We start from the raw sequence: 9779 nt of genomic DNA, 5'->3' as shown, positions 1-9779 counted from the left end.
TTACCAAACGCATGCAGAATGTGTATTATAGAAATCTAGCTATTAAGGTGATGTTCAATAACAAAAAAATGTTGATATGAACAGCAGAGGCTTGACAATTCCAATTCATAAAATTTTACAAACATGAACTGGAAACAAAAAGCTTGCTAATAAAAGATCAGAAAACAAAAATTGAAAAATCTCCCTTCGCTCTCCCCTTCCCTCATGTGCTTACAACCCGGCACTCGGGAACCCTTTTATGTAGCATTGACGTTCCTTTGAATGTCACCATTTGGTAGCAGGTTCTTCGGTAGGTGGTGAGCTGCAGCACGAGGGACGCAACCGTAAGTACTGGGGCACAAGAAAAGGTACGACTAGAATTGAGGCATCAATTAGACACATTTAAACATACCTGCTCCGGCTTCATTTTTGTAAAACCAAATTTATCGGTCCATATGGATTCTGCTTCTTCCGCAGCCGGCAGCACAATACTTTTCACATTCAAGAAAGCTAGCAGCTTTTCAATGCAGGAGAACAATAGTTGGAAGTAGCCCTGTGAAGTTAGGTGATTAAAGTTAAACCATATCAAATTGAAAACTGCAGTGATCCCGTTGTGGGTGGCATAATGAAAACTACCAATAATTAAATATTATATCACAAAACCGCCAAGGGAAAAAGAAAAGCAGGACAAAAAAATAAACATAATCATCTCAGAAAAATACAACTTCATATTCATATAGTCTCACCTTGCCATGGTTACCATTACTAGTAGCGACCAAAGGAAGTTCAGCAACTTCATGACCAAAAACACGTATAATTCCAGCTGATACCACAGTTGAGCTGCAAGAACAGACGAGTTCTATCAATTATACGACACGGAAGCAAGTCCACAACCAGAAATCAAAAGAATTCTTACTTGACCATCAGTATTGCACAGTACATATTCCCAAATTCTTGGCTCCTAACATTTCTTCTGAGAGAGAGAAGAAAGTAATGTTAGAAAAGATGGACATGTAAGACTGTCAAAAATAAACCAACTACAACATAAAGGTATAACATATCCTTATGCCTACCCATAAACCATGGCGGGAATAAGGTCTCGCCCAGATTCTGCATCAACTATAGGATCAAAGCAATCCTGAGACACAAATATCGGAGAATTTCAGTTAGTCATGATGATTGCTCCACTCATGTGTAACAAATGCCTCAAAATGCTTCTTTAATGCAAAAAATGATGAAAAATCAAAAATAACCCTAGTGCATAAAAGCACAGTGCACTGTAAAATTCCTGTCTATCAAAATCAACATTTCAGTCATACAAAAGGGGGAAAAAGAAAATCACCGTAAGAAACAAACACCAACTGCATCAAGTGGGTCCTAAAGAAGTCATCTTGCTCAAGGGGATTGTGCTGCCTATGTGCAATTGTAACCAAAGAATTTCTGTTTTTTTTTTCGTTTTTGCTTGCAAAAGAATTATAGCTAGTTATCAGACAATGCAGAAACTAGACTTCTTTCAATTCATTACTTTTTTTTCCATTAATTATAACAAATCGTCTAAGATATTCAGTTATCACAGAATTTTCCAGAAGGAAAATGTGTAGGGACATACTAACAGAAAGGTTATTACAAACAAATAAAGAAATAGGAAATTCTAAGAACATGACTAAACTAATGTATATTGAATCATGAAAATACAATTGAACGAAAAATAAAAATTATATGAACAGCCCTCCAGAAGATAGTGAAAAACTGGAATGATCATAAATTGTTGTAGGCAAGCACAACGTTTTCAAAGCAGAGAGGGCAGCACTTACATGGAAGATAGCAACAGCCTTTGAAAGTAAAAAACGACATTCCTGAGAAGCAATTTTGCCACTAATAAGTCTCCATCTCACATCAAACCCACTGACAGTCTCCAAACCGTTTGCCTCCATCTTCTTCTTTATAACATCCAAATGAGAGTCAGGAAGCTTCTCAGCTCCTCTAGTCAGCAACCTTTGCAAAATAGAATGAATTCTACTGCAGTCTGCGCAACAAAACCACTTCCCTTTTGGCAATTCCTGTTAAACAAGTGACGTCAACAGTCTAAACTGAAAATTAATTTGCAAGGCCACAGGATAAGGAAGGTTTTGCTGATGTGAGTTGTCAAATATGTCCTTCAATTAAGTATTCACCTTTAAATTTGCCATTTTATGTTTCTTCAAACAGCCAACATGATATTCCTTCTCACACTGGCACACAATAAAAGAAGAGTACCATTTGGACATTTAGATAGAAGCAAAAGTAGCATTTCATGTAAAATGCACCAACTATGGCACAAAAAAGAAGAAAGTACCTGATCACAAAGTATAATAGTTCGTGGACCAAATCCTGATTTGCTAAAATCATAACCTCTGCATACAGAACCAACAATAAAATAAAAGCAACATAAACAGAAGTATATTGACAGCTATCTGCCACAACTGCATCAGGAATATGTCTAAGACCATAGAATTCAACAAAATAGGTTTCTGATATTACCTACATAAAACGCATCCAGTTAGTTCAGCTTCTATGTCTTTGACAATACGAATGCATCTTTGGGTTATCTGTTCTATAGGATCAATTCCATCAATCCTTCCAGCAGCAACAGCATTTTCATTATGTTCCACAAACTTTTCTCTTTGAAACATATTTTGACAAAACTTACAGTACCAGTCACCACGAGGAACACTTGGTAGAGAAGCACAGTCTGCAGGAGGCAAAAAATTCACACAAAAACTAATATAAGGCAAACACAGTTTGCAGAAGTGTACCAGATAAAGAACTCAATGAGTGTTTTCAGATACAATGCATATCTCCAATAACTGAAATGCAAGATTCAAATACAAATGAAATGAATTTCAATTCACCCCATTTACAAAAACTCAATATTCTATACGGACAACACACGAATAAAACAAATTCTAAGAAAATTCTGTCTCCACATCATAAACTTGAAATATAATTAACCAAAGGTTTACAAATAAAGCAATAGCCCTTTGCAGTTCATAGATTCAGTGTAACAACTTGATCTCATCCATTCAAATAGCATCTCCTATTGAGCTTATAAAGAAAATAAAATGTCTTACTTTAAAACGAAAACAAAATTGAACTAGCTTTACAGTCAATTACTAGGAAATTAACAATTTTTTATCATACTCCAAAAAATTTTAAAAAAAATCTTTGTTTCACCTCTGTGGAAGGCCCTAGGGCATCCATCACAAAGCACAAGATTCCCACCATCGGCACAAATGATGCACAAGTCATCATTATCCTTGGCTGCATATTTCCGACCTCTTGACAAAGATATAGCCAACTCGTGGAGAGACACTCCGTTAGATGTGTAAATGTATGCATAGCTGCCAAAAATAAAAATAAAAAAACACAACCATAGAATTATCAAGTGTTTAAGGTAAATTGTGACATAGTTAGCCACTGAATATCTCACAAAAGCTTACGGTTTCCTGCGTGTGGCCCAACCTGCATGGGCCTCAAACTGTGACGGGCTGACCTGCAGATTTTGGATAATAAAAAGGTTAAAGGCTCCAACACAGTTCAAGTACAGTGAACTCCAAATGCTAGCACACAAACCTCACTGTTGCAGCAACAACAAAATATTCCAAATCCTTTCTTGTAACCAACTAGCAATTTCTGTCCAACAGAAGAAATTATTATATTTCAATAAGCCCATAAATGGCATGTAAAAATGACCAATCTTTTTCTAAACGACCTGTCCGCGTGCATAATATGCTACTTCTGTTCCGTCAGGTAATCCACCTTCCTCGAAAACCAACTTATGCAGCCGCTGATCTCTTTAGAAAGATACACCAAAGAATAAAGAGATTATTCACATGTCACAAATCCAAGATTATGCTCCCCAAAATCATAAACTTTTTAATAATAATCAAAAGGAGGGGAAACCTACTTTGTTGTAATCCTCCACTGACTTTTCTTCTGCGAAGAAAAATACACTGAAGAAGTACTGGGGGACCTTGAGATCAGAATTGATTTTGAAGATCTGTAAAAAATTCAGACAACCTGTCAAAAAAGATGAAGTACATACAGATAATGTTTGTATATTATTTACTTATCAAGACAATTCACATATTGAATAGGTTTCTGGAAAGAATCAGTTTTCTTGAATTGCTTTTAGAAAAGATTACTAGTCGGACGAAAATATCAAACATAAGTCTATCATTGATTATAGTTGTAAATTCAAAGGAAACCTAAGTAGATACCAACTTTGGTGTTATCTTCCATCCACTCTTATAATCTGAACTCTCTGGAGAAGAACTTTTTGACGGATCTGAGATCAAAACTGGCGTTGATGACCTGCAGTGAACATAGAAGCATAAAAAGGGAAGGAAAAGAACCTTCTAAAACCTCAACCAAAACTATGTCCCTTCAATGATCCAGCTGTTATTTAGAACAAAATAGTCATTTAGGTTGGTTAATTTAGTGCTTCATAACTTATCCATCCAATATATGCACTAACGATACAACAAAAGGATATGGGACGCCATCAAAGAAGAGACATACCTTCTTGTATTCAACTGGGTCTTCTTTTTCAGTGACAAATAGAGTGGAGCACTCTTGGGGGATTTTGACACTGCATTTTTCTGGGGAGTTGAGATTGCACTTCTCAAGGGTTTTGAGATTGCACTTTTCAAGGACTTTGAGATTGTACTTTTCAGGGACTTTGAGATTGCACTTTTCCGGGACTTTGAGATTGCACTCTTGGAGGACTTTGAGATTGAAACAGGTATCAAAGAACTGAGAGAATACAGATGCAAGAACATATGAAATGTCATTTGCATATCTCTATAACAAAAACCGAAAGGACACAAAAGCTAAGTAACATTCTTATACTTTACATATGGTTTCAGAAATATAGTATTGTGACTTATGATATAATGTCCTCAGACTTTGTAATCCCAACAAATGAGAAAACACCGGAGCTGATCCATGTATAATGGCACAGATATTAGATCCAACAAACACATTAGGCTTTTTTTAAGATTCTTTCAATCGGAAAATATCATGATAGATTGTTAAACAATAAATTTGAGCCTCTTGAGTGCACCCAATGGAACTACAGTTTTTCAGAAACAGTTAGCAAACTACAGTCTCAGAATCTCAGAAAGAATACAGCCAATTCCCACCCTAGGACTAAATAAACACATATTGTCAAACTAATACCTATGAAACAGTAACTTGAGGACAGTAATATGTTACCATCAACTTCCTTATAGACAGCAAACATGAATCATTTGAATCTATGAAACACAAGCATAACATACACTACACTGAGTTTAGCAATGTCCCAATACAGTCCTAGAAGGGTTAAAAACAGCAAAATATAATACTACCTAAGCATTGACCTTATAGAACAAAAAAAAAAATTGACACTAATATCTTGATGCTAAAGAGACAAGATGCAGATAAGATTCCCACTAACATAAAATTACGAAACCCCTTCTTTTTATAGCCAATGTCCCAATACAGTCCTAGAAGGGTTAAAAACAGCAAAATATATTACATCAAACACTGGCTAAGTAAGGGGAAATCAAAGGCTACAATCTGGAAAACCAAAATCAACATATTCCGGAGCATAAGTTGACAAAATGACAAAGTTGGATGAGGTAGCTCGACAGGATACAGTACCTGAGACTATTGCCTCTCTCATGAGTTAGGCTGCACTCAGGCTGCTTCGGCTCCATGCAAGAATAGCAAAGAGATCCATCACCCAGAGCACAGTATGGAGGAAAAGACACTAGAAATGATAGTGAAAAATAGCAATAAGAAAACTTTTAGAAAATCGCTACAATCAATACAATTAAATTTCTTAATGAAAAAGAATATTGACTAAAAACAAAAAAAAAAAGAAAACAAAAACAAAAACAAAAACAAAACAAAAAAAAAAAAAAACAACTCACCACTACACTTTTTACAAGTAAAATACTTCTCCATGGGTGAAGAACTGATGAACTTCTGAATTGTTGCTTCCAATGTATGCAAAGAAGCATTTCTGCACGACTTCAAGAGATCAAGCAGACTCCTTCCATTCTCAAAACAAATATACTGTGCTGCTCGTCTGTATGTTTTACAAGCATGAATCTCAAATTGGGACGGTGGAATAACCTACATTGATGGGAAAAAAAATAAATACACAAACCAAATCCCAAAACAGTTTATAGCATGCTAAACCATATTAGGGTAACAAACATTACTCACTCTGCCGCCGTTGCACAGTATGCATGAACACAAAATTCCACCATCCCTTATTGTGCCCCGCAGACCGAATGCCTAAATTATAATGTGCCACTTTTAGCTCATGACATATCTTAAACGTATTGAATATGCATATATATGAACTTGGAATTAAATCTACCTTCTTGCTGCCCATGTAAATCACTTGCACCCCATCAACCAAGCCAGTGTCAAAGAGCTCTTTGACTGTTGTAGGTTTCCTGTCCACCACAATCTTCTTTGACATTTTCAATTCTAGCTTATTCTTCAGCGGCGATGTCAGCATGCTGACTCCAACTGTATCTTCCCCCTCTATATTTGAAATCACTTCAACAGGCACAGACCCTGATGCATTTTCCACAGTAGGCTCAAACTTGGGTCTCAATGCTGATCGAGTAAACCGCCTCAATGCCCCGCCTTTCATATCTGTTTCCCCCTCATGATAATTGGGCTCATCTTTAACTACAATTTCAACCAAGTCTGCTTCCATATCGTGCTCCTCACACGAAGACCCTGACCGCTCACTGCCACCCTCATGTCTACACCTGGGTATCTCCAAATTGCAATTTGACTCATCTTTAACTAAACATTCAACTAATTGATGAGAAGGGGTTTCCTCAATTCTCGGCTTTTCCGAGCCCTTCCGCCCATTTATCTCCGCCCCCTCCGAAACCCCATTACCGCCCTTGATCCGAGCCCTTCTCTCTCGGGTATAGACAATCACACCATTCACAACCGCACCCTTAAACCTCTTACGATTAAGTCTCTCATATACAACAAACGGACTCGTCTGGGACTCGTCCTGAGTCCCAGCCACTGAATCAGCGAGCGGAGTCTGACCCTCCAAAACACAAGCCAATTCCCGCTTCATGCCGGTTCAGTCCCACAAATCGTCCCCAAAATCTGCAAAACCCTCCAAAAACAAATCGCACACAAAATCAAACAAAATTTCCAAACCCAATTACTAAAACCCTCAAAATCGAGTCTAAAACAAAAATTGAGGGAGGAAGACTGTACCGGATATATCAGATGACGGCCATGCAAGTGAAATCGGTTCGAACTGCGACTCTGAGATGGCTAAGAAATGTGAGAGATTAAGATCGGATGGATATAAATTAGAGTTTATGAGGGACTTTCACTTACTGTTTCTCCAAATTCGAATGGAGATTTGATAGGAGGGAGGCGGAGAGGGCCACGATATCGCCGTTATCGGGAGGGTGAACTGACTCGACTGTCAGCGAGGGGAGAGAGGAGAGAGAGAGGGGAGAGAATCAGATAGACAGCAGTCGCATGATAGGAAGGGTGGGTAATGGTGGGATCCGTAAATAAGTTCAGTGAATAGGTGAAACGACCAAAACACCATCACTCCTAGTTTATCACGCCAACCCACAAAAAAGAAAAGGAAAATTAATTGGCAAAAATAAAAACAAGGAAAATTAATTTTACCATGAAAATATAATATTTTATGGGCCATCTTCAATGAACCGGAAGAGTCGGAGTTTATATTTTATCTTTAATCTTTAATATTAGAAAGCTAGAATGAGAGTTTGGTTTCTCAAGGCTTTATCAAAAAAAATTTGGACTATAAAGTCCCTCAAACAAAAAAATCTACAACCAACTGAAAATAGAAGACAAGAGTTAGCAAGGGTATTAGTGTAAACAAATTATAAAACAACGACTATCAAAATCAAAATAAAAATCGAACGTGAAGAAACCACTGTAGAGGAAAAGAAACCACCCGTACTCCACGTTTTGCCGGTAACTGTAAAACTACCAGCCACCCTCATCCTACATAATTGAAAAATTAGTGTGTGGTTTTTCATTCCACGCCATGGATACAAGTGAATCACAACAAAATCTAAAAGGATGGTGAAGACGAGGCAGGGTCATGCATGGGTCTTCTGTCACCATTTTCATAGGTATATTACTCTCTTTCTTTTCTCCCTCTCACACTTACACTTTCTGATATATTTTCCTCCTATTAAAGTTAGGGGTGGGCACTTGGAACCGAAAACCGAAACTGAAACACGAATCGAATCAAACCGCACCAAACGGTTTGGTTTTGCGGTTTTGAAACGGTTTCGGTTTCAAAACCGAACCGCGGCACACAAAACGGTTTGGTTTCAGTTTTGGGTTTTCAAAACCGCACCGAAACCGAAACCACACCATATAATAAATAAATGATATATAACTTATATTTTAAACTTTTCAACTAGGTTATAACTTATAGGTTTGTATTATGGCAAACTTAACCTTTTAATTGGGTTGTAAAGTATTGTGATTGGTGATCAAGTTCAATTTTAGTAGATGTCATGCATAAGGATTTAAAGTTTAAATCCTTTGATGCATTGGATGTTGTCTCAATTTTAGTAATTGTCATTTGTTGCAGTTTTGGTACAAGTTTGGTACAAGTTAGCTGCACTTTTGGTGCAGTTTTGGGGCTGTTTTGGTGCAATTTTTGGTGCTGTTTTTTTATCCAGTTTTGCTGCATTATTTTTTGGTGCAATTTTGTGCAGTTTTGGTGCAGTTTTTGCTGCTGTTTTTTATGCAGTTTTGCTGCAATTTTACTGCATATTTATTAATTAATATACGAGGAAAATAAGATCGTCTTATGCATAAATAGGTGTATATTTTAAATTGTACATTTTTTTTCTCAAAAACCAAACCGAAACCGTTTGAAACCGCACCGCACCGAACCGAACGTTTTGGTTTCATTTCGGTTTTGGCTTCAAAACCGCACCGCACCGCACCGCAAAATGTTTCGTTTTCGGTTGTGGTTTCATTCGAAACCGCATCGCGCCCACCCCTAATTAAAGTTGGTGCCTTTTCACCTTTCATTGAATACTTTATGATGATGTTTCATTGGTCAGTTCTTAATTGCTTCAATTAAACTAGTATTAGTTATTTTGTGCTCGCGGGGTTTGTGCTAGGGGAGGTTGGTCGAGGCGGAGCAAGTTGGGTTGTTTCGTGCGACTATGAGGGGTTGGAGAGGTTGGCCATGAGACAGGGGTTGTATAGTGTGAAAAAGGCGCACGCGCAAGAGAGAGAGAGAGAGAGAGAGAGAGAGAGAGAGAGAGTTAATGATTGTCTAGTAGAAATTAATCTATAAAATAGTTAATGGCTGTATTGATCGCATTTGAAAGGACCTTGAAGATGATTTGAGTACCAAACTGATAACTATGACCATGGTAAGTGATTTCTGTCATCGCTTCTTTGTTCCATTTAATTGTGGATTACGCATTCTTTTTAAATATCTATACTTTTGGCTCAGCATTCGACTTTGTTCCAACTTCTTTTTCACCTAATGAGTAGCCTATTTGATTGTATTAACTCTTACTATGACATTTTTTATTTGTCATTCCTAAACATTTATATAACATTGTTTATCTTCCTAACATTGTCTCGATTATTCAGAGAGTAAAATGTCCAAATGCTGATTATCATATTTTGCTTATTTAATTTGCATAAAAGCAATTGCAGATTGCCATAAATATTATTAAAGGAAAAAAAAAAAACTATAGCAGTGACTT

General features: G+C 37.1%; 1 protein-coding gene across 5 annotated transcripts; it reads right to left on the bottom strand.

The window, feature by feature from the left end:
* Positions 1-7557, bottom strand: LOC126593203 (uncharacterized). 5 transcript variants are annotated; one of them, XM_050259144.1, is made up of 22 exons: positions 7393-7557; positions 7267-7317; positions 6392-7162; positions 6235-6306; positions 5937-6141; positions 5665-5773; positions 4540-4773; positions 4243-4332; positions 3926-4018; positions 3731-3812; positions 3592-3651; positions 3459-3511; positions 3193-3359; positions 2500-2710; positions 2315-2372; positions 2154-2210; positions 1794-2039; positions 1053-1117; positions 896-952; positions 726-819; positions 392-532; positions 1-301 (listed from the first exon to the last, which is right to left on the bottom strand). In XM_050259144.1, the coding sequence occupies exons 3-22, from the start codon at positions 7118-7120 to the stop codon at positions 203-205; spliced, it is 2922 nt and encodes a 973-aa protein (XP_050115101.1). In that variant the 5' UTR covers positions 7121-7162; positions 7267-7317; positions 7393-7557; the 3' UTR covers positions 1-202. The 5 variants fall into 5 exon arrangements, with proteins under 5 accessions (XP_050115101.1, XP_050115098.1, XP_050115100.1 ...); XM_050259141.1 differs by having other exon boundaries at positions 6392-7152; XM_050259143.1 differs by having other exon boundaries at positions 7267-7326; positions 7393-7556.
* Positions 7558-9779: the final 2222 nt, after the last annotated feature.

Source organism: Malus sylvestris, chromosome 12, assembly GCF_916048215.2.
Source record: "Malus sylvestris chromosome 12, drMalSylv7.2, whole genome shotgun sequence".
In the NCBI taxonomy this organism is placed as follows: domain Eukaryota; kingdom Viridiplantae; phylum Streptophyta; class Magnoliopsida; order Rosales; family Rosaceae; genus Malus; species Malus sylvestris.
Note: the sequence above shows the minus strand (reverse complement) of the source record. Positions and strands in the feature narration are given on the sequence as shown.